At 44.0% G+C, this 24256-nt stretch overlaps 1 protein-coding gene across 3 annotated transcripts in view; it reads right to left on the minus strand.

Moving 5' to 3' along the window:
• The window catches only part of CC2D2A (coiled-coil and C2 domain containing 2A), a 134320-nt gene that overhangs the window by 109648 nt on the left and 416 nt on the right, over nt 1-24256 (minus strand). For 2 of the 3 annotated variants that reach the window (XM_059923315.1, XM_059923314.1), the window contains exons 2-4: nt 19318-19377; nt 16012-16095; nt 13527-13650 (exon numbers count right to left, since the gene is read on the minus strand). In XM_059923315.1, coding sequence (XP_059779298.1) covers nt 13527-13650; nt 16012-16095; nt 19318-19356 — 247 coding nt within the window. In that variant the 5' untranslated portion in view covers nt 19357-19377. Of the gene's footprint in view, nt 1-13526; nt 13651-15506; nt 15623-16011; nt 16096-19317; nt 19378-24256 lie in introns of those variants that run through there. The other variant, XM_059923316.1, reaches the window with a different exon arrangement.

Raw genomic sequence — 24256 nt, forward strand, 5'->3', positions numbered from 1 at the left:
AATCTGCTTGTCTGCTGATGGGTGGGGCTGGATTCCCTCCCTGTTGGTTGTTTGGCCTGAGGCGACCCAACAGTGGAGCCTACCCGGGCTCTTTGGTGGGGCTAATGGTGGACTCTGGGAGGGCTCACGCCAAGGAGTACTTCCCAGAACTTCTGCTGCCTGTGTCCTTGTCCTCACGGTGAGCCACAGCCACCCTCTGCCTCTGCAGGAGACCCTCCAACACTAGCAGGTAGGTCTGGTTCAGTCTCCTATGGGGTCACTGCTCCTTCCCCTGGGTCCCAATGCTCACACTACTTTGTGTGTGCCCTCCAAGAGTGGAGTCTCTGTTTCCCCCAGTGCTGTTGAAGTCCTGCAATCAAATCCCGCTAACCATCAAAGTCTGATCTCTGGGAATTCCTCCTCCTGTTGCCGGACCCCAAGGTTGGGAAGCCTAATGTGGGGCTCAGAACCTTCACTCCCGTGGGTGGACTTCTGTGGTATAAGTGTTCTCCAGTTTGTGAGTCACCCACCCAGCAGTTATGGGATATGATTTTATTGTGATTGTGCCCCTCCTACCATCTCATTGCAGCTTCTCCTTTGTCTTTGGATGTGCAGTATATTTTTTTGTAAGTTCCAGTGTCTTCCTGTCGATGACTGTTCAGCAGTTAGTTGTGATTCTGGAACTCTCACAAGAGGGAGTGAGAGCACGTCCTTCTACTCCACCATCTTGAGCCAATCTCAATAAAATATTTTTTAACATAGTAATATATTATTTAAAATTCTGTGGGGGAAATGGAATGAAGGAGTTGGAGAAGAAAAGGGAATGATGTGAAATTTCTAACTGTTCAGGGAGAGTTTGTTTATTATTTTGAAACAGATGATGGTGCTTCTCAAATCACTGTGGCATTTAGATCCCTTTGGATGCTTTAAAAGTGACATAAGAGTTTTATTTTAAAACATTAATATTTACAATATGACATCAATAAAATCTTTTGTAAATATTTAAAAGCATGATAAAGACTCTTGATGGCAAGTTCATATAAGCATCATTCTTGTAGTGATCGTGGACAAAAGGGTTGGGAGTACACTGGCCTGAACTGCCTTTTCACTCTTGCTTCTCTCCTCCCATGATAAATAATTTCCCATTGTTGTAAAATTCCAGGGATAGAATGTAAATATGGAGTTGAGGGGTAGGGAGAGCATAGGATGGAAGCCAGCTTGACTTCAGTAGGAAAACTTGGAGAGGAGCAGAGGTAATAATCTTAAAGGCTGGAGAGGAAAAACGTAATGAGTGAGGCAATCAGTTGGACTGTCCCCAACTTCTAACCTACTTCACTTGGATGTAAGAGCTTGGGATACCCTTTCAGCCTTAGCAGCCCTCTGTCAACACATGACTTCCTCAGCGGTCAGGCAGGAAAAACTCAGCATTAGAAAAGGGCCTGAGGTTAGTGGTGGTTGTCCCTAGGGTATAAGAAGGTGGGTGATTACTTTCTTCTATTTCCTTCTCCAGATTTTCTAATTTCATTAAATGGATGAGTATCATTTGTGGAAATTTTACGACACAAAATGGAGGTCAAAACATGCTGAGAACTGCAGGCTCTACCCTGGGTTCCAGCCCCAGCTCTGCTGAGAGTTCACCTGTGCTGAGGGTCTACAGGGATTTCTTTGGTCAATTTCTTCTTTTCTGGTTCTTTCTTTCATAGTTCCATTAACATTTTTATTTTATATTAACTGAAAACTCAGGGTCTTTTTCTGGCATATAAGTCTCCTTTTGACTCAGGGGGGCTTGGACCTCAGGATTTTGGCTCTGCCTGCTGCCCTTTCCTGCTTCTTTGTGCTTCACCACACCTCCCAGGCTTGAAGATTATTATGGTCTGAATGTTTTCATCATCCACAACTTCCCATGTTGAAGCCCTAACCCCCAGTGTGATGGTATTTGGAGGTGGGACCTTTGGGAGGTAAATAGGTTTAGATGAGGTCATTGAGAGTGGGGTCCCCATGATGTGATTAGTGTCCCTATAAGAAGAGGAAGAGAGACCAGAGCTCTCTCTCTCTCTCTCCATCACATGAGGACACAGTGAGAAGGGCCATCGGCCAGCCAGGAAAAGACTCTTACTAGGAACTGAATCATCCTGCACCTTGATTTGGACTTCCAGCCTCTAGAACCATGAGAGCTCAATGTCTGCTGTTCAAGCCATCAGTCTACAGTATTTCGTTATAGCAGTTGGAGCCACCTGAGACAGGGACCATCAATCTGGGCAAGACCGGGCCTGGCCAGCCCTGCCGTTTGTCCCTGTGCTCCGGCATCATCATGGTGATGGCACGGGACAAGGGGGCTTCCAACAGAACTGAGACAGTGAACAGTGGTAAAGAACATTGTAGATATACTTTGACATGACAATTTTGCCTCAGGTTGAACCTTCCACATTGCCTTGGGCAGAGTGGAAAAAACATCAACAGCATTCAGGAGGGCCAGGTACTGCCTGGGAGATGCCAGGGTAACTGTGAGTGGTCTCAGAACAAGCTTTTCAAACTTTTAAGAGAGGAAATAATAGGTAAAGCTTCTGAGCTTGGAATATTTTTGCGGGAGTTAATCTCTAACAAGATACTAGTACATGTTCTACCCAACCCACTCTTGGAAGTGCTAGGTTAGAGATTCTAGTTCAAGCATTCCACTAAGAAATCTTTATTGAGCACCTATTATGTGTACAAGGCAGTAGGGATATAAGAGTGAACAAAACAAATATCCCCGCCTTCCTGGAGTGAAGTAGTATATGGAGTATGTCAGATGGTGGTAGGTGTATGGAGACAAACAAAGCTGGCTTGGGGATAAGGAGGGCCAGGAGGAAGGGGTGTATTGTAGTTTGGAGTGGCCAAGCAAGACCTTCAAGGTGACATTGGATCAGGGGAAGGAAATGAAGGGTCAAGCCAGGTGGGTAGCTGGGGGATGAGCATTTTAGCTATAAGTCATATCTGGTGCAAAGACTCTGAGACATGGCCATCCTAATGTAAGACCAGAGTGGAAAGGGGAATCATGAGGGGTAGGAGATGGAATATAGGATAGCAGGTCATAGAGGTAAGAGGGAGAAAAACTGCGTAGGTCATTCTGCAGAATTTGACTTTAACTCTGAGTCAATTGAGAACCATTGGAGGATTTGAACAGCAGAGTAACGTGACCTTACTTTTATAAGGCCACTCTGGCTGCTGGGGTGAGAATGGGGGGTGAGAATAGGAGCAGGGACATCAGTTAGGAGGCTATGGCAACACTTTTTAAAATAATTGCAGCACTTCAGATAAGAGTTGAAGGCAGCCTGGATCAGGATGGTAGTGGGGGAGGAAGTGAGAAATGGTCATACTTTCTATCTATTCTGACGTAGAGCAAACAGGACTTATTGATAGACTGGATGTGGGTAGACAAAAAGAAAGGAGTTAAGGATGACCATAAGTTTTTGACCCAAGCAACAGAAAAAATGAAATGTCTATTTAGTGAAATGGGGATGACAAGGATTTCCCCACCCTCATGACATCCTTTAACAAGCTTCGCAAACTTCCAAGAAGAGTAATGGTACGTAAAGTTTCTGAAATTGGAAGATTTTTGTAGGAGAAACAGGTTAGGGTTGGAAGAAGGAGATCAGAAGCCTAGTTTCAGGCGAGTAAAATTTGGGTTGTCTCAAAATAGATCATGGACCTAACTAAATGTAAGAGCTAAAAACAGAAAACTTCCAGAAGAAAAATATAGGAGAAAATGTTCATGATGTTGGGTTGGGCAAAGAATTTTTAGATACAATCCATAATAGAAGGAAAGTGATAAATTTGACTCCACCAAGATTAAAAACTTTTGTACTTCAAAAGATATCATTAAGAAAATAAAAAGATTAGACATTTACTTGGAGAAAATATTTGCAAATTATATACCTGATAAAGTACTTGTATCCAGAATATATAAGGAACTCTTACAATTCCACAGTAAGACAAAAAATCCAATTAATAATGTATAAAAATTTAAAGAGACATTTTACTAAGATGATGTACAAAAGGCTAATAAGCATATGAAAAAATACTCCATATCATTAATCACTAGGGAAATACAAGTTAAAAGCACAACGAAATACCACTGTATACACATTATAAAGGCTAAAATTGAAGACAGATAATATCAATTGTTGGCAAGGAAGTGAGAAACTGGAACTCTCACAAACTGTTGGTGGGAAAGTAAAATGATACAGCCAGTTTGTAAAACAGATTAGCACTTTCTTATAAAGTTAAATATACATTTATCATATGACCCAGTTCATAGAAGCATTATTTATAATAGCCCCAAACTGGAAATAATCCAAATATTCTTCAACAGGTGAATGAATAAATAAAATGTGGTATACCCATATGATGGAATATAATTCAGCAGTAAAAAGGAAGAAAATGTGGATATATGCTACAATGCTTATAAATCTCAAAAACATGCTAAGTGAAAGAAGTCAGACACAAAACCCTACATATTGTATGATTCTATTCACATGAAATGTCTAGAAAAGGCCTATTTATAGGAATATAAAACAAATCAGTGTTTGTCTAGGGCTGGGGGTGGGAGTGGCTGCAAACAGGCATAAAGGAACTTTTTGGGGTGATGAAAATGTTCTAAAACTGGATGGTGGTGATGGTTGCACAGGTCTACAAATTTACTAAAAATCGTTGAATCGTATACTTATAATGGGTGAATTTTATGATGTGCAAATTATACTTCAATAAATCTATTAAAAATGTGAGCTGTCTTATGTGATATGCAAAAGTGGGTGTTAAGTTGGTAGTTGCACATTTAGTCTGAAAGAAGCCCAGACTGGGGATAAAAGTTGGGGACTGCTCAGTTATACATACGATAGCTATATGATAGAATTTAAAGTCTTGAGATGACTGAGAGAATGAGTGTTGACAAAGAAAAGGGGGCTGAGCACTGAGCTTGGGGGCTCCAAGATTTAGAGGCTGGGGTGTAAGAACTAGCAAGGAGATGGAGAGGTCCAGCCAGCGAGGGAGAAGGAAAACCAGGAGCGTGGTGTCCGGGGCGCCATGTACAGAAGAGGAGGGAGCGTGAGCTGCAGGGAACGCGACTGAAAGTCAAGGACAGTAAAGATGAAGGACTGACTATAGAATTTAGCAAATGTGCGGTTCGTGGGGACCTCAACAAGGACAATTTTGACAGGGATGGGGATGTGAGTTAGAGGAGTAGGTTCAAGATTGGAGCCAGGATGGGAACAGACGACTCTGGAGGAATTTTGCTACAAAGGAGTTTTGGGGAAAATGTCTTTCCTTATAACTAATAATAATGATGGGTTTGTTTTCTATTCTTTGTATTCTTTCATGAGATGGTCAGTCAGGTGGGGCTGCAAGAGGAGACAGAGGAGAGGCTCAGGAAACAAAGCTGATTATAAACTCTCAGGTTCTGGAGCCAGGGGACAGGACATGCCACGCAGGGCACATGGAAAGACACCAAGGTGGTCAGGAGCAGAAGACAGGAGGGGCTGAGAGCTCAGGTCACGGCCTTTCTTGGGATTTCTGAGGGAAAGACAAGGCAGGGCAGGGTAAGCAGTTTAGGACTGGCTGGTTTGAGTGGTTCTGGGGGGCTCTAAGCTATAGGGGTGGTCCCTAGTTGCCTGGTTCCTGGCCCAGGAATGATCCAGGCAGAGGAATCTTGCTTCCTGGGGTTGTACTGACGCCAAAAGCTCTGGTTCTCTGCACTGGTACCAGAACGAATCTGAGAGACAGAGTTCTGGGTGAAGTAGAAGAAGATAGCTTTATTGCTTTGCCAGGCAAAGGGGGCCACAGCAGGCTCCCGCCTCAAAAAACTATGTGTCCCAAACCCGGAGGATTTGATGAGAAGTTTTATAGCAATAGCTCAAGGGGAAGGTTGCTGACAAGATTAGGATGTGTGAAGGGCTTGCACTCCCTTCATCTCATCTCAGGTGCTGGGTCTCCTAATCTTGAGCATTTTTGGTCCCTTTAGTCTGGCCTCAGGTGGTTTCTTGGCTGCTCTTCCCTTGACTAGCAACAGTTCGAATCCATGTTTTGGAACTCCAGGAAGGCCATGGAGGCTGGAGTCTTGCCTACAAGAAACGGGGGACAAAAAAGGCCTCCATGCCCGGGCGTCCCACGGGACCTCCACTCAGTTTCAGTACTGGCCAGACAGAGGAGGTAGGGCTCTGGATTGGTTATTTTGCATTAAAGTCATGCTCCAGTCCTGACTCTTTGCTGTCTTTAACAACTGGCTACTGTCTCCCCAACCAGAAAGGTTTTTGTTTTTGTTTTTTGTTTTGTTTGTTTGGGTGCTTTTTTTTTTAAGATGTCAAAAATCATAGTATCCAGAAAAAAATTGTATTGAATACAGCATACAATTTATTTTTACTTAGATAAATATTTTACTTGGTACTGTAATTTAGTCCCCCCAGTAGCGCGTGAGGTAGTAAACTCCAGTGTTGTTGAACCTTTGATACTTCCTACATTCCCCAGTGTGCACCCTCTGACTAGAATGTTCTTTCCTGCTGGGCTCCAAGGTAACTCCCAAGACCAGCTCCTTTGGGCCATTCTCCTCTTGTCTTATACTGAACTTTATAACATTTGTTTCCTGGGTCAGTCTCTCCAGGTCTTGGTGACTTTTAAAAAGTATGCCTAAAATAAGTGATCTATTTCCTTTCATTTGCATCAAATTTCACTGGATTCTGAACTTTATTTTCAACCAATACTGAGAAATTGGCTCTGAAATGATGCTTTAATCAGAGAAACTAACAGGAATGAATGGAAAACAGATGTCAGTAATGAAGAAACTTATGTTCATAAGAAACTGCTTAGCATTCAATAGTTCCTCCCTTAAGAGACGGTGCAAGTTGGAATCCTGGGGGAAATGTGTGCACTTTTTTCCTAGATGTTTATTTGATTGGGAGCTATGTTCCTATTCGGTGAAATGCTTTCTGTATTTGGAAAGTCATGACTATGTATATGTTTGAATAGCAGATTAGAAGCCAAAGCTTTCAGTGCATGGATTTACACTGCTGTTCATCAGGGAGATGGCCCCACTGGGCGCGTGCCTAGTGCAGTGCGGGAGGCCATGTCTTCAAGGGTGCTGGTATCTGAGCATCTGACTACAGTCTGGACTTGACAACACCTGGAGCCCCACAGGAATGCTATAGGATAGAGAGGGTCATGGGTTCAAGGGCAGAGGCTGGGGTGGTAGCACTGAGCAACAAGCCAAACCCATGAGAGGTATGGAGAATGAACCATCAAGAGGGAGTCAAAGATTTGGATCCAGGTGAGCAGACTTGGTTGGAAGGATGTGGTGGGTGTGGTATGGGGGTAGTAAGTGAGCAGACGGAAACCAGAGCATGGCTGTGAGTAAAATACAGAGAGCACTGTACCTTCCCTGGGCAACTGTAAACCATTCTCTTTAAAGACCAATCAGAGTTAAGATTTGCCAGTGTAGAATGATGTTGTAGTGCAGCAATTAAGAACACAGGTTCACTTAGTATGATAATCTGAGGGAACTATATTCAATATCCTGGATTATCAAACCATAGTGGAAAAGAATATGAAAAAGAATATATATATATATATATGACAAACACTTTGCTGTAGAGCAGAAATTAACACAACATTGTAAATCAACTGTACTTCAATGAAATAAATTAAAAAAAAAGAAAAAAAAAGAACACAGGTTCCTGAGGTCTGTAGACTGGAGTTTGAGTTCTGGCTCCACCACCTCCAGCTGTTGGTTCTCTCTAAACCTTAGTTTCCTAAATTATAAAACAATGCCTGATGACAGGACTGTTCTGAGTAATGTAATGTATGTAAAGACCTCAGCATGGTGCCGGCCATATCATAACACTCAAAAGAGGTAATCGTTTTTGTTATTTAGCATCAAGTTCTTCTTCCAGCTGGAGAAGGCGACTAGGTATGTGCCAGACCCTATGTGCGGTGCTTTCTGTGTATCATCTGATTTCACTGTCATAACAGCTGCACGAAGCCAAGGTGTTTATGATCCTCGTTTTTATCAATATAAACGAGGCTCCTGTGGCTGAGGGAGACTGGGCTGCTGCTCAAGGTCCCATGACTGAAAGTAGTAATGAGTAGTAGTGAGTCTGATTTCAGTTTCTATGGGTTTCAAGGAATGTTTGCTGACTTGAAATGTTGTTTATTTCTCTTAATCTTGGGCAATGTACTGGGATATGAGTAAGAAAGAGAATGAGGAATCTTGATGGAAATCTTATCAGAAAGCTTGCTGTGTGCCTCAGAACATGGTATTAAGCTCTCAGAGTTCAAGGTTGGCAGATTTATCATATGGTTTTCTCCCTTCCTTCCTTCCTTCCTTCTTCCATCCTTCCTTCCTTCCATCCTTCCTTCCTTCCTCCTTCCCTCCCTCCCTCCCTCCTTCTCTCTCTCTCTCTTTCTTTCCCCCTTCCTTCCTTCTTTCCTTCCTTCCTTCCTTCTTTCCTCCCTCCCTCCCTCCCTTCCTTCCTCCCTCCCTCCCTCCTTTCCTTCCTTCCTTCCTTCCTCCCTCCCTCCCTTTCTTCCTTCCTTTTCTCTCTCTCTCTCTCTCTCTCTTTCTGGGGGAGAGGAGGATGCCTCAGGTAAACCAATAAGTGCTTAGAGAAGAAAAATACAATGAAATCATATGAGCTTAAAAAGTTCCACAGCTTTCTTAGCATAAACTTTCTTGCTTGGGATAGGGAAACTACCGAATCTGAGGTTTTGCCTAGAAAAATGTAGGTAAGTAGCGTTTATAAAATGGTCATGAGAGACAGCCTCTTGAACCATTTATTAGTCTTAGCCCAAGTTGGGGGTGTGGGAGGTGCCAGGATGGTTCCACATAAGAAAATCAATCAATGTAATACACCTCATTAACAGAACAAAGGACAAACACCACATGATCATTTCAATTGATACAGAAAAAGCATTTGACAAAATTCAACATTCTTTTATGATAAAAAACATTCGACAAACTAGGAATAGAAGGAAATTACTTCAACATGGTAAAGGCCATATACGAAAAGCCCACAACTTACATTATACTCAGTGGTGAAAAACTGAAAGCATCTCCTCTAAGATCAGGAACAAGGCAGGGATGACCCCTCCTCCCCCAACTTTACCTCTATTCAACATAGTACTGGAAATCCAAGCCAGAGCAATTAAGCAAGTGCTATGGACAGAATGTTTGTGTCCTCCCCGAATTCATATGTTGAAGTGTATGCCCCAGTGTGATGGTATTTGGAGATGGGGCCTTTGGGAGGTGATTAGGTCATAAGGGTGGAACTTACATGAATGGGACTAGTTCCCTTATGCAAAAGACCCCAGAGAGCTTCTACTCTGCCCCTTCTACCATGTGAGAACACAGCAAGAAGACAGCCATTTATGAACCAAAAAGCAGGCCCTCTTTACCAGACACCAGATTTGCTGGTGCCTTTATCTTCGACTTCTCAGGCTCCAGAACTATGAGAAACAAATTTCTGCTGCTTATAAGCCACCCAGTCTATAGTGTTTTATATTAACAGAGCAAACAGACTAAGACAGTAAGAAAAAGTTACAAAAGGCATCCAGGTTGGGAAGGAAGAAGTAAAATTATCTCTGTTTGCAGAAGACATGGTCTTATATAGAGAAAACCTTAAAGAGTCCCCTCCCACACACAAAAAATGTTGAAACTAATAAGCAAATTCAGCAAAGTTGCAGCACAGAAAATCAATATGTAAAATCAGTTGTGTTTCTATACACTAACAGTGAAACATCTGAAAAGGAAGGTAAGAAAACAATTCCATTTACAATAGCATGAAAAGAGTAAAACACTTAAGAATTAACTTAACCAAAGAGGCAAAAGACTTGTATGTTGTAAACTATAAAAAACTGTTGAAAAAATTTAAGGAAGACACAAACAAATGGAAAGTCACCCCATGTTCATAGATTGGAAAACTTAATACTGTTAAAATGTCAATACTACCCAAGGCAATCAACAGATTTAATGCAATCCCTATCACAATCTCAATGGCATTTTTCTTATGAAAAGGAAAGTTCATCCTAAAACTCACATAGAATATTAAGGTTTCCTGAAATAGCCAAACCAGTTTTGAAAAACAACAAAATTGGAGGCTCAGGTGTCCTGATTTCAAAACATATTATAAAGCTACATCCATTAAAACAGTGTGGTACTGGCATAAAGACAGACATATAGACCAATGGGATAGAATAGAGAACCCAGAAGTAAAACCATGTGTATGTGGTCAAATAATCTTCAACAAGGATGCCAAGACCACTCAATGGGGAAAATACAGTATCTTCAACAAATGGTGTTGAGAAACTGGCTATCCACATGCAAAAGAATGAAGTTGACCCTTACCTTACACAATAAACTCAGAAAGGGTTAAAGACCTAAATGTGAGACCTAAAATTATAAAACTCCTAGAAGAAAACACAGAGGAAATCTTCATGACATTGAGTTTGTTAATGACTTCTTGGATGTGACACCAAAAGCACAGGCAACAAAGGCAAACACAGACAAATGGGACCACCTCAAACTTAAAAACTTCTTTGCACCAAAGGACACAATCAATAGAATACAAAGACCAACTGAGGAATGGGAGAAAATATTTGCAATTCCCTTCAGATCTAATTTCCTTCTTCTTCCTCTTGCTCACTGTCTGTCAACCACTCTGGCATCCTTGTTGTTCCTTAAACACACCAAGCACACTCTTGCTTTAAGGCCACTTTCCTCAGGGGTCTCACATTTCCTTCAGGCCTCTGCACAAACACCTTCTCACTGGAGAGGGCTTCCCCCGATAACCTTTCATAAAACAGCAACCCTTCCTCTCACCTCCACTGTAGTCCCATCCAGCCAATTCTTTATGTTTCTCTGTAGCACTTCTCACCACTGGCCATACTGTGTATTTATCATATTTTTTTTGATTTGCTTTCTCTTTTTCCCTCTAACCCCCCAGCTGGAATATAAACTCTGTGGAGGTATTAAGGCCTTTTATTCTTGTCCCTACTTTGCAGATAAAGAAACTGAAGTTTAAGGAGGTGGGGAAACTTGCCCAAGCAAGAAAGTAACAGGTACAGACTGGTACACACACTTGTCTGACGCCAAAGACCGAGGCCTTAACGGATACAACTGTATTGCTTTTCTGTCACAAGCTTAATAAAGAGATGGGTGGAGAGCTTTCTGAGTGGGCACCAAAGCCTGGGAATGCCCAGGTGGTCAAAAGGCATTCAGAGGCCAGTAGCAGTCAACCAGGGTGGAGGCATATTGGAGAAGAGTGGGAGTAGAATTGGAAAGGGCCAGATCACATAGGGTCTCAGAACTCAGAACAAATAAGAGTGTGGATTTTATGTGATGCTCATTACAGATTTCTGAGTATAGTTTTCAAGAAAGATGAATGTGGTGGTTTAAATATATGCCCATAAATTTATTTGACACATCTCTCTTTAAAGGTGGAGCCAAATTTCCCTCCCCCTGAAGATGGGCTGGACTTAGTTTCCTGCTAAGTGGGTGGGTGATTTCCCAGGCGAGGTCCTACAAGACACGGCTGCTCCTGGACGCACTATTTTCTGCACACATTTGGGTGTTTTGGAGCGCTCTGTTTGGAGTCCTCTCCCGCCAACACTCTACCACGGAGACACCTGCACATCCTCTACTGCTTCTGCTCTGTGCCTTGCCCTTCCTGTCTCAGGTCGAGACTCCTCGTGTTGCTCATTCCTTGCACTCTCGCTCTAACGTGTGTTGACATGCTGAATGAGACCTATTCTGCTCTCTCGACCACATGGCTGACTTTCTCCTGGTCTTGACCTCTCGTTTCTGACTGATGCCTGTCTACCCAGGCTTCTAATCCATCAGGTGCCCCCACCTCACTCCCAGGGATTTTCTCTACATCTTGGCCCCACCAGTGCTGCCAAATCAGCAACAGCCTCCAGCTCTGCCCGGAGCTGCCCAGAGATCAGCTGGTCATGACCTTGCTCAGGCAGGCACATCTTAGCCTTGTACTGTTCTTTCCTTCTTCAAATCATACATTGTGTTTTTTATTTTTTCCTTTTGGACTAATGCATAGATTGTCTATTATCTCACTCTAACACACCTTAGTTACTGTATATTTATCTATTTAAAATACTAGTGCATACTATTTAAATATTTAAAACTGTGCACACTATTTAAAATATTTCCACATCCTTTTCTTGATTTGATCCTTACAATCACCCCCATGGTGACAGTGAAGAGTATTTCCCACATGTTAGGAAGAAGGAAAGAATTCACTTTTCATTATGCTACAGAGCCTTTATTACTGGCCATGCTCTCTGACATTTTGTTTTCTCTTGATTTTAAAACAACTACTTAAATATTCAATAGTTGTGCTATGGACGGAATTGTGTCCCCACAAAATTCATATGTTGAAGCCCTAACCCTCAATGTGACTGTATTTGGAGACAGGGCCTCTAAGGAGGTAATGAAGGTTAAACGAGGTTATATGGTGGGGCCCTAATATAATAGGATTAGCATCCTTATAGGAAGACACACCAAAGTGAGCACACAGGGAGATGCCAGCTGCCTACAAGCCAGGAAGAGAGGACTCACTGAAAACTGACCACACGGGCACCCTGATCTTAGACTTCCAGCCTCCAGAATTGTGAGAAAATAACTGTCTGTTGTTGGAGCCACCCAGTCTATGGTATATTTTGTTACGGCAGCCTGAGCACACTAAGACAAACTGTGATCTTCAATAATGAATAATCTTACCCATTTAGAAAATGAAGCAACTATATGGGATGAAGTTATATATGGGATAAAGTTTGGTTCTACTTTACTAACTGGTAACAGTTTTACTGTGTCATTGCTCTTGGATTGGAACCACATTTTTCTTAGGGTTGGACTTCAGATGAACTTGCTTCCAAAGCCCTCTAATTTCCAATAGTTACTTTATTCCCCAGCTCAGCTGCAGAAAAATGGAGTAACAATTATGTAATAATTATGTAACAATTGCCTTCTTCTCTGGTCTAATCCACTGTTCAAGAAAAGCAACAAGTGAGGGGTAGTAATTTTCCCTACAATGAGCAGAGAATGAATGATGGTCACTGTGATGGAGAAAAGTAATGCTGTAAAATACAGGCCACAGTTCCTGAAGGGGGAAGGGAGTGTGTGGTGGGGGGGACGGGGTGAGGGATGGATAAGAGAAGGGGTCCTCAAGGGGCAGGATCTCCGAGAGCCTCAGAAACATCCTCAGGTTTTCCAACATCTGATTCTAGTACTATTTCATTGACAAATATGCCTTCCTATTTCACCCACCCTTGAATGTCTACCTATTTGATTATTTGCACCATTTCTATTTCAATGAATGCTTCAAAATTCTGTGGTTATGTAAATATGTCCTGGGGTTGTGTCCTGTCTCCCAGACAGAGGTGAACTTAGAAATTGCCTAGAATTGGGGCTGTGGAGGGTAGTGGACGCATACAAAAAATAATACCCATGCAAAATCCCCACGATACTCTGTGCTGATCCCAGGAGGCAATTAATACTGGTTGACAGAACTTACTACGTGGGCCTCGTCGGCTCGTCATGCCCAGGAGGCGAGTGTCAGAACCTTCCTGCGCGGGCTCCTGCTGGTCCTCTGGATGGGATTTTTCAGACACCATTTCCTTGGGGCCGGCAGCCGACAGCTGTGGGCAGATGGTCAGAGGTTGTGAATCTCAGGGCTTCGGTTGGCTCAGATGCTATTTCAGGATGAGGTGGGTCACTTAGCAAGGGGACAGCCCTTAATCCTCTTCAGATCTAGATAACTGTGGTCTGTGTCACCTGAGTCACTGTGGCCATGGTCGCCTGTCCCCACAGGAGGCAGTGCTGATCCTGATTTTCTCTAAGAGGTTCTTGGGGAGATGACCCAGGTGGCACAGTGACTTCCCTGGTGGCGCAGTGGTTAAGAGTCCGCCTGCCAGTGCAGGGGACGCAGGTTCGTGCCCTGGTCTGGGAAGATCCCACGTGCCACGGAGCAACTAAGCACGTGCACCACAACTACTGAGCCTGCGCTCTGGAGCCTGTGAGCCACAACTACTGAGCCCGCGTGCCACAACTACTGAACCCCGCGCGCCTAGAACCCATGCTCCACAACAAGAGAGGCCACCGCAATGAGAAGTCTGTGCACTGCAATGAGGAGTGGCCCCCGCTCGCCGCAACTAGAGAAAGCCCGTGAGCAGCAGCGAAGACCCAATGCAGCCAAAAAATAAAATAAAAAAATGAATTTAAAAAGAAATTTAAAAAAAATGAATATTTTCTCTTTTTCTAGGTTTAATGTGTAGAGCTCTGTAGAAATTTGGAGGAAAAGGGAAACAGGAAAATCACAACCAAACTATTTGATCCCAGCTCCAACTCATTTGGAAACAGCTGTCAAAGTGTCCCTGGTTAATCCAGGGCAAAGAACAGCCTCTGGTTCCTTCCCCAGACTCTCAGAGGAGGGCAGACTGGTGAGCAGAAGGGGCAGTGGAGGCCCCAGGTGAGTGACGGCCTTTGGGCCAGACAAAGGCTTGCCTCCAAACTCAGATTTACTGTGGGACTCGAGCAAGTTATCGAACTTCCTAACTTCCTTCCTCACCCGTAAAAGAAGGGAAATAAAAATAGCCCATTCACTGAGATGCAGCTATGTATAGGCACTTTGTAAAGCACAGACATTCTGACTTAAATAAATGGCCTGGAGTGGACCTGAGAGATTTGACTTAAAAAAAAAAAAAAAAAAATCCCCAAGTGATTCTGAAGTGCCGCTGGGATTAAGAAACACTATCCAGATTTCTCACAAAGCTCCAAAGACTGCACGTTCATTGGTCTGATCAGGGCTCTCTGTGTAGTTCAAGGAATGAGATGATGTCTCAGGAAAGTGCCACACCTAGGACAAAGAAAGTGCCTTCTCCTTTCCATCCCTGCTCCTTTCTCCCGTTTAGTCCAAGCTCCACGTCCCTAGCCCCGGTCACCATTGCTTACTGTGCCTGTGGCCTGGGAGCTAAGGACTTGAGCCCTTTCCATTTGTACTGGCTCATCTGACGCCTCGTTGGGCCCCGTGGCCCCGGCTGCAGAGCCCCCCGCTGACCCTGCAGGAAGGGGTTAAAGTCCCTGAGTGGCCAGAGGGCGCAGCCACAAGGCCAGGTAGCACCTCCAGCCGCCCTGGGCCCTCCCCTGGGCCACTCCATCCCAGCCACAGAGAAGGAGTTTCCTTGGCCCAGCTTGTCCCAACGGGATTGTGCTGGGCGAGGGGAGAGCTGAAAAGGGGTTTCTCCCCTGACTTCGGCTCTCCTGGTTCCCTCCCCGCCGTCCCGGCCCCCCCGGCCCCCCCCCCACCCCGGCTCCCCCCCCCACCCCGGCTCCCCCCCCCACCCCGGCTCCCCCCCTCCAAGGGACCCCATCACGTGGCTGCCGGCTCAAAATGGCGCTCCTTCCCCCTCCCTCCCCTGCTGGCATCTGGATTATTCCAAGCAAATCGCCCCTCCGCAAAATCTTCCCGGCCTCCTTTCCAAGGGCGTCTATTTACCTGGAGAAGGTGGACCTTGTATAGCGATGCTCACGGCCAAGGAGGGCAACTTCTGCAGAGGGCAGAGCCGGGGGAGGGACCGCCAGCAGGCCCGGGAGATGGGGGTTGGCCTCGGTTTAGACTGAGGCAGAATTTGGGCTTGGAGCTGGGAAAGTGGAAGTTTCCTGAGATTTGTAATCCTGCACTGCCATCTACCGCTGGTCTTAGTTTATGGCCTTTGATGACAGCACTAAAGGGGCTCATTTCAGCATTTCTAAACTTCTCTCTCAGGGGATGGGAAAAACCTTGGAGGAAACATGCTCCAAATACTGCCCATGGCTTCATGGTGAGGGTCATCCGTGAGGCCCCACATAGGGTCCTTTACCTGGACCATCCACCGGCATCCCTGCCTCTCCCAGAGAAGGCCAAGAGCTTGTACCCACAGGAGGCTGTATGGCCTCTCGGGGTGCAGTGAGCTGTTAACTGACAGCCCAGTAGACAGACAAGTGCTTCTGTCGCTCCCTACCTGCTTCTTTCCTTTTTGTCTTGGAACCTTCGCGGTCTTCTTCTGTCTTGCTTCATCTGCATCCTCACTGTCTTCAATGAACTCCTTTGTTAAGATGCAAATGGAAGAGTTATCTCTTAGTGTGTGTGTGTGTGTGTAAATTGGGAAAAAATGATAAGTGAGGAAGAGTGGTGGGATTTTTAGGTGTTAAAATGGCTGTCTTGTCCTGGAGCCTCCACCCACTAAAGTTGAGTGTGAGCGAAGGGACAGTGGACAGACATCATCCTCTACTCTTCTCAGAAGTTGTATCCAAATGGAAAGATGGTCAATGAGATGGTGTTGGAGCGTCCATGGACCCAGGTGCTCATTCATGCCTAGGGCATTTATTGACTGCATACTGTGTTCCAGGCCTTGGGCGCACAGAGGTACCGGAGGTGACTTCCCTCAAAAGTCATAATCTAATGAAGGCCACGAACAAGTGAATCTGCCAGGACTGATGTACTGACCCGGATGGAGGCCTCTGGCCCAGGATGATATCAGAATCACACTACGCGTTTCCAGGGTTGGGCTTCTCTGCTCCCCAGCCTTACCATCAGGTAAAGAATAATGAGGATACGTGTTAAATCACCGTGGAAGTTTGTATTCAATGCAAATTTTTTCAGGTGTTTTTGAAAAGGGAGAAATCCTTTCTGTGTTTTGTTTTAAATTTTTCTTGGAGTATAGTTGATTTACAATGTTTTGTTAGTTTCAGGTGTACAGAAAGTGAATCAGTTATACATATATCTACTCTTTTTTTAGATTCTTTTCCCATATGGCTCATTACAGAGTATTGAGTAGAGCTCCCTGCGCTACACAGTAAGTTCTTATTAGTTATCTATTTTATATATAGTAGTGTGTGTATGTCTATCCCAATCTCCCAATTTATTCCTCTCCCCCTCCCTTGTCCCCTGGTAACCATAAATTTGTTTTCTACATCTGTAACTCTACTTCTGTTTTGTAAATAAGTTCATTTGTATCCTGTTTTTAGATTCCACATATAAGCATGATTTGTCTTTCTGTGTCTGACTTACTTCACTCAGTATGACTATCTTTAGGTCCATCCATGTTGCTGCAAATGGCATTATTTTGTTCTTTTTTATGGCTGAGTAATATTTCATTGTATATATGTACCACATCTTCTTTATTCATTCCTCTGTTGATGGGCATTTAGTTCGCTTCCATGTCCTGGCTATTGTAAATAGTCCTGCAATGAACATTGGGGTGCATGTATCTTTTCAAATTAAGATTTTTTCTGGGTATATGCCTAGGAGTGGGATTGCTGGGTCAGATGGTATTACTATTTTTAGTATTTTTTTTTAATTAATTAATTTATTTATTTATTTTTGGCTGTGTTGGGTCTTCGTTTCTGTGCGAGGGCTTTCTCTAGTTGTGGCGATCGGGGGCCACTCTTCATCGTGGTGTGCAGGCCTCTCACTATCGCGGCCTCTCTTGTTGCGAGCACAGGCTCCAGACGCGCAGGCTCAGTAGTTGTGGCTCACGGGCCCAGTTGCTCCGTGGCATGTGGGATCTTCCCAGACCAGGGCTCGAACCCGTGTCCCCTGCATTGGCAGGCAGATTCTCAACCACTGCGCCACCAGGGAAGCCCTATTTTTAGTTTTTTAAGGAACCTCCATACTGTTTTCCATCGTGGCTGTACCAATTTACATCCCCACCAACAGTGTGGGAGTGTTCCTGAAAAGGGAGAAATCCTTTAACAGTGCCAACTTCGTTTCTTTTTCCATATTATGCTTTCTAAAGTTTTAGTCATAAAATGTTAGAGCTGAAACCTCTTAAGTTTGAAGCTTTAAAGTTTTCTAGTTTGAGTTTTACAAACCAGGGCACAAGCACCTCGGGGTATAAAAGAAGTTGCAAGATAAACCCAGAACCTCTTCTGGTGTACCAGATTTATTAGACATTTTTTTTTCTAAAATTGGGAAATTTTTGTTTTTATACTGAAACAAACTTGGAACACAAAGCATGGGTTTTAATCATATAAGATTTCAAAGAAATGTCATGCAGGTTGCTGGGCTAGGCTTCAACCACTCATCAGTGCCCTTGGCCATCTGTTTAGAGAAGACCTGAGCTTCAGCTGCAGAGGAAGGAACTGAGGTCCCAGCCAGGGAGTGGGCGTGGCTTGGGCTTTTTCTTTGTCTAAGGGACCTGATCGCTCTGACTCATCCTCTGGGTGCAAGACCCACCCTCACTCAGGCCTCCTTCTTCAGAGCCTATCAGGATTTAGATAAGATGATAATATTGAGGTGTGCAACTGTGGCTCTTAATTCAAGCCTAAATTCTTATTGGCTTAGAATGGACTTGTGAGAAATATACATCAAGCTTTTTTTTTTTTTTTTGGCTTTCCAATAATGTTTTGACCCTCTGTCAATGGAAAACTCTCCAGTAGGACCTCAAATTAGACTGAATGTGAACTCCAGGAGAGCTCAGGGTTTTCTTCACTGCTCTATCCCCAGGGACCAGAGGCACAATGAATATTTGTTGTGTGAATGAATGAGCACAGGTAGATGTAGGTAAATTGTCAGTACTTGATGTCTTGCTTAAAGTTAATCTGTGTGGTTTCATCTGGGTTCCTTCAGGCTTTTTGAAGTTCCTATTGGAAATAGCATATTGTCCCCATTTCTGCCTCTATGGTCTCAAGTTACTGAGCCCTAGAGCCAAGAGAGAAGCGAGGATTGAGAGGAATACTTTCTCTTCTGTTCGGAGGTCTCTGGTCTCCAAACTGGAGAAGGCTTCGCTCCTCTGGTCCAGACAGTGTTTAATGATGTTTTGCACAAAATGAGTTAGAAATTGCAGGACTCCATGAGGATTTTATAAGTGGTTATAATCTGCAGTTGTTATCCTCATTTTGAATTTCTTTAGAAATCAGTGTGCTTTACTGAAAAAGAATGAATCTATGTATATGTATAAGTGAATCACTTTGCTGTATACCTGAAACTAACACAACATTGTAAATCAACTATAATCCAAAAAAAAAAAAAAAAAAAGACATCAATGTGGTTCAGCAGAACTGGACCCTTTAGGTGGTAGCTCAGAACTGCTGTCTGTTGGAATTCACGAAATGGTGACAAAGCAGCTTCAGAGCCCTCAATCCTGGAGCGCCTGAAGGGCTGCATGCACCCCTCTTCTCCTCCGTGTGCCCAAGGTAGCACATGCATGCAGTAGGCGTGCAATAAATGCTCGTTGCTGGCCTAACTTCCTCACTCACCAACACGTGTGACATGAGCATGCACACACAAAGACGCATCCCTTGGAGACATCTAAGCCATCACTCACCTCTGTAATTATTTTCACTTTTTCTTCCTTGGGCTTCATTTTAGCTGTGATGGCTCCTCCCTGACAGGCAAAGACCAAAGAAGAAGTCAGGCCCTTTGAACTCAGTGAAACGTCTTTCTTCTTACTACTGATAACGCTGAAGCTGACCTTGATGGTTAGTGAAGTGTTTGAACTGAGTAGACGTTGCATCCACAAGGAATGCATTCTTAGGCCCCACGATTGGTGGACGTGAGCCCCAGAGGAGAAGGAAGGAGGCTGGACCCTCTGTCCCCACGAGCCTGTCAAAGAGCTTGGCTTTCCTGTGTAGGAGGTGGAAGCCAGGAGAAGGTTCTGCCCTTGGTGTCAGATGACCCTGGTAGGAATCCAACTCCTGAAGGACTATTTCACAGCCTCTCCTCTCCACTCAAACCTTCACCTTCCCATCCCCCTTCACTCTCTAACCTTGGCCTTTGTTCTCATTTCAAGAGCAACGAGATAAAGCCAGAGATGGACCCTCCCCCCTCCCCATCCCCCTGTCTCACCCCACTGAGTCATGTCACCCCCTCTGCTTCCCCTTGCTCCTGTGGTCTGTCCCTGCTTCCATCTGGGCCAGGGTTTCTGCCTGGGCACTGCTCCCGCCCCCTCCAGGGCCTTGATCTGGACAGTTTCCCCCTTTCATTTCTTCCTGCTCTTTTGGTTCATTCCTATCCATGTACAAAGGCCCCTTCCTTAAAAAACTCTCTCCGGGCTTCACATCTCTTTCTAGCACTTGCTCAGTTGTTCAACCCTCTAAAAGAAAAATCTGCAAACCCTCTCTTTCCAAATCAGTGTTTTGAGCCTAGCACTCCCTGGAACTGCTCTTGCCAGCATCTCCAAGGACCCCCGCATCACCACATCTTACGATCAATCCTCAGCCCTCACCTCAGTTGCCCTGTCAGAGGCGTTTAGCAATGAAAGTGACCAGTCTCTTTGTTTTTCTTGAAATATCTTCTTCCCTTGGCTTCTCACACATGCTCTCTCCTGGTTCTCCCCCTACCCACTGCTTCTCCTGCTCAGATTCCTCAGCTGGTTTCTTCTCATCTTCCGAGCACCACGTGTGACAGTGCCTGGGGCTCAGCCTTGCCTCATTCCCTTGGTGAGATCGTCCTGTCTCTTGGCTTTAAATACCGTCAATCTACTGATGCTCCCCAAATTTACACCCAGGGCCCAAACGTCTCCCCAGAACTCCAGACTCAAACATCCAAGCGCCTGATGGACACCTTCCCTTGGCTTAACATGCCCCAAACGAAGCTCCTTGTCATCAACCCTGAATCTGCTTGTCCTGCAACCTTCCTTGTTGCAATACACAGAACTCTATGTTTTTCCCAGGCCAGAAACCTAGGAGTCATTCTTGAATCCTCTCTGGCTCTCACATGACACACCACATCCAATCCATCAGAAACCCTGCCGTCTTCGCCTTCACATTACATTGACAATCCCACCACCTTTAAGCAGCTCACTGTTACCACCCTGGTCCAGTACCGTTGTCTCTCAGGGTTTTTTGTAAGAGTCTCCTGACGTCTTTGCTTCCCACCGCACTTACCTACAATCCATTCTCTGTATTGAAGCCAGAGTGAATTGTTTGACATATAAGTGAGATCATGTCCTTCCTCCGCTCAAAATTCTCCAGTGACTTCCTTCCCTTAACAGAGTTAAATCCAAAATCCTTCAATGGCCTACAAGCCCCTCCATGATCTGCCCTTGAATCTTCTTGCCTCAGGGCCTTTGCAGTTGCTCTGCCTAGAACTCTCTTTCCCAAGACATCTACCCTGTTCTCTCTCTTTTCATTTCTTTCAGGACTGCTCAGATTTCATTTTATCAGAGGGATCTTCCCTGAACACCCACAGTACAATGATAATCTCCCACCCTCACCCTCCTGGAGCTCTCTGACCAACTTACAGTGATCTCTTTTTCCATAGTACTTATCACCAGTTGACATACATATTTATTTGTTATCGTCTGCCCATTCTCATTAAAATATAAGCTACAAGAGGGCAGGAACATTTGCTCATTGTTTAGCCCCAGAGCCTAGGACTGTGGCTCCCAGTAGACACAATACATTTTGTTGAATGAATGACTAAATTACTCTTTATTGGCTGTGTCTTCCTTGGCCACATTCTGAAGGCCTTCAAAGCTTCACTGTCCTCCTTGGGCTGCTGTGAAGATTAAATGAGAGAACACGGGGAGCGACAGCAAGGCTGACAAATCGTAAGCCCTTGTAATAGCTATGGAACCTGAATCTTAACTGGGACTTCGTCATGTAAGCAGCTCATCTGAAGCCTTCAAGGTTTCATTTACCCTAACGGAGAATTAGCACCTTAAAGGGAAATAAAGCATCTGAAATTCTATTGTCTCCAGTCCAGAACTCCTCCCAGGCTGTAAAATATGGAGGAAAGGAAATAGTGAAAGCAGCTAAGATATTAAAAGGGTGAGGAGGTAATCTAGAGAGAATCAGGGGGCAGATAATAAAAATAAAATTCTACAGGGCAAGGGAGCTCCCTGAAACAGCGGTAATTATGAAGTGGAAAAAAAAGAACTGTGAAATATTTTAGTAACTAAAAAGAAAAAAAAGATTCTCAACAAGTTAAAAAATGTTACATGGAAAGAAACAGAAGCAGAAAATGAAAAATATAATGGGGTTGATTTTTTTCTCCTCATTTTTTCCTGATCATTACCTTTGAATGAGTTTCTAAGGAAATCAAATGACATCAAAATTGATCTTTTTATGAGCACGGTTGCTAAGAAAACAAATCAATACTCTGCAACTTTAATATGCAGCTTGTCATCATCATGTACACGGAATGTTTGTTAATATATTCCTATTGGCAACAGCAAAATAAGAGCCGTGATTTACTGCAGACTTATTTTGTTCTCTCTCTAGACATACGTTATCACTCGGGCTCACAAAAACACTTCCAGCTTAGTAGCATGTGCCTCAATTTGCGCATGAGGAAATGCAGGTTTTCTCTGAGGTTAGCCTCTGACAGGTTCCATGCTTTGCCATTATGGTTATTAAATGTCACAATCAGAACTTGGCCCCGAGAATCTGTGATTCCAGTGTCCTCCTCCATGTCCCCCTACCTCTCTGTCTCAACGTTTATTCTGTTTTTGCAATATCAGTAACTCTTCTATGTTAGTCCACTATTCTCGAAATATTTACAATTGAAAAGCACAGAGCATTGCCCCTGTGAGAAAGGGCTTTGGCTACTTTAGGTCAATGATGTATTTAGTTTAACTCAATGCAGAAAACCAAAGATATTTTTCAAGGAAAGTACTGACGCCTTCATCCAAACAAATGGACTATCTCTGAGGGTCATCAGAGGATCAGAGTCCTGTCCAGAGGGTCTTGTGGCAAATTCTAAAGAAGCAGAGAAAAAGGAATGAAGGTATATGAAAAGGGCGGCATTGTATGCAATGCATTTCAACCTTGGCCGCTTAGAAGATAATACAGTATATGCGTCCTACGCCAGAACAGTGAAGACATGGGTTTATAGAAAGAGTGAGACCTTTGTAAAAAATTATGTGAACCTGGATTCAAATTCCAACTCTGTCTATCAGCTGTGTGATCTTGGAGCAATGCCTTCACCCCTCTGAGATACATTGCTGTACCTGTAAACTTGTGATCATAATTCCTACCTCAATGAGTGATTATTTTATCAGGGTTAAATGATAGAATATGTGTAGTAAAATGCGTAGCATGGACCAGGCTCTCAATACTGGGAAGTAAGTGTTATTATTAAGAAAAGGTGACGGTAGAGGCAGAATGTAGAAGAAAGGAATGGGGAGGGAAAAAGCAGTTAGGGGACAGGAATGAGAGTCGTAAGAAAGACCTTAGGTGACGTCAAAGTCCCCATTACCATCTTTGGTTCTCAACTTTGAATTCGTGGCACCGATAAACAATTTGCCCTCTCTCCCATGCCCCAGCTGCGCCCAGGGCAGTTTTTTTTCTGTTTCCTTTTATGGTGTTTCTGAAACCATCCCCTGTCCTCACACCTATGAGCATTTTCTCCCTGTGCACAGCATTTAGCCTTTTCTGTCTGATCCTGTTAGATCCTGAAACACTGGGCAGGTGCCATGCACACCCTGTTTGATCTCATTTCCTAATTCTCCAAGTTATTTCAGCCACAGCTTCCTGTTGTAAAAGGTGAGTGACAAATAGCTTTAGAGAATCATTTCATCAACTCCATATAATGTATATTGTCTTCAAAGAGTATAAATACCACATTTGAGCTGTGTGATGTGACATATACCCAGTGCATTTATCTGATGAACTGAGTGCTCCCAGACCCTCCCTGGGAGTCATCCTGCTGTGCTTTAAGCACTCAAACCCTTTCATAAATCTCTTATGGCGCTTAGCTCATTGTACTGTTATTATCTGTTTATAGGTCTGTCTTCCCAGTGAACTCTGAGCTTCCGACCTGCTCTAGTTCATTTTTGCACACTCGAAACTTCAGCACCTTACTGAAGCCTGGTGCACTGTTGATGATCAATACATGTTTGAATGCATGACTCCTTAAAAGAGCTCTAGGAGATCCATTTGAAAGAGATTTCATTCTGGTCCTGAATTTACTTGCAGGAAAGCTTATATGAAAATCCAATAACGTACATGTATTTCCCATTAGACTTTATCAGCCTTTCAGAGCCCCTCTTTGCAACAAAGGGAAACAATCAGTTTAAACACAGCCGGTAGATTTCCGGGGTCTTCGGGGAGAGCAGCCAGCCTTTGTCTGTAACGGATCTTCCTCTGTCTAATGCCAAGGAAAGTGAAGCTTGCAATAACTAGTATTTCGCCCCTCGAACCAATTTGAACTAAAAGGCCCAGAAACGCAACCGGCAGCCAGTGTTTCCGGGAGACCAGAATGCAACAGGATGGCGTGGACATCCTAGGAAGGAAGCAGAGACAGCTTCGGGAGAAATTCCA

This window comes from Balaenoptera ricei, chromosome 5 (genome assembly GCF_028023285.1).
Source record: "Balaenoptera ricei isolate mBalRic1 chromosome 5, mBalRic1.hap2, whole genome shotgun sequence".
Classification (NCBI taxonomy): domain Eukaryota; kingdom Metazoa; phylum Chordata; class Mammalia; order Artiodactyla; family Balaenopteridae; genus Balaenoptera; species Balaenoptera ricei.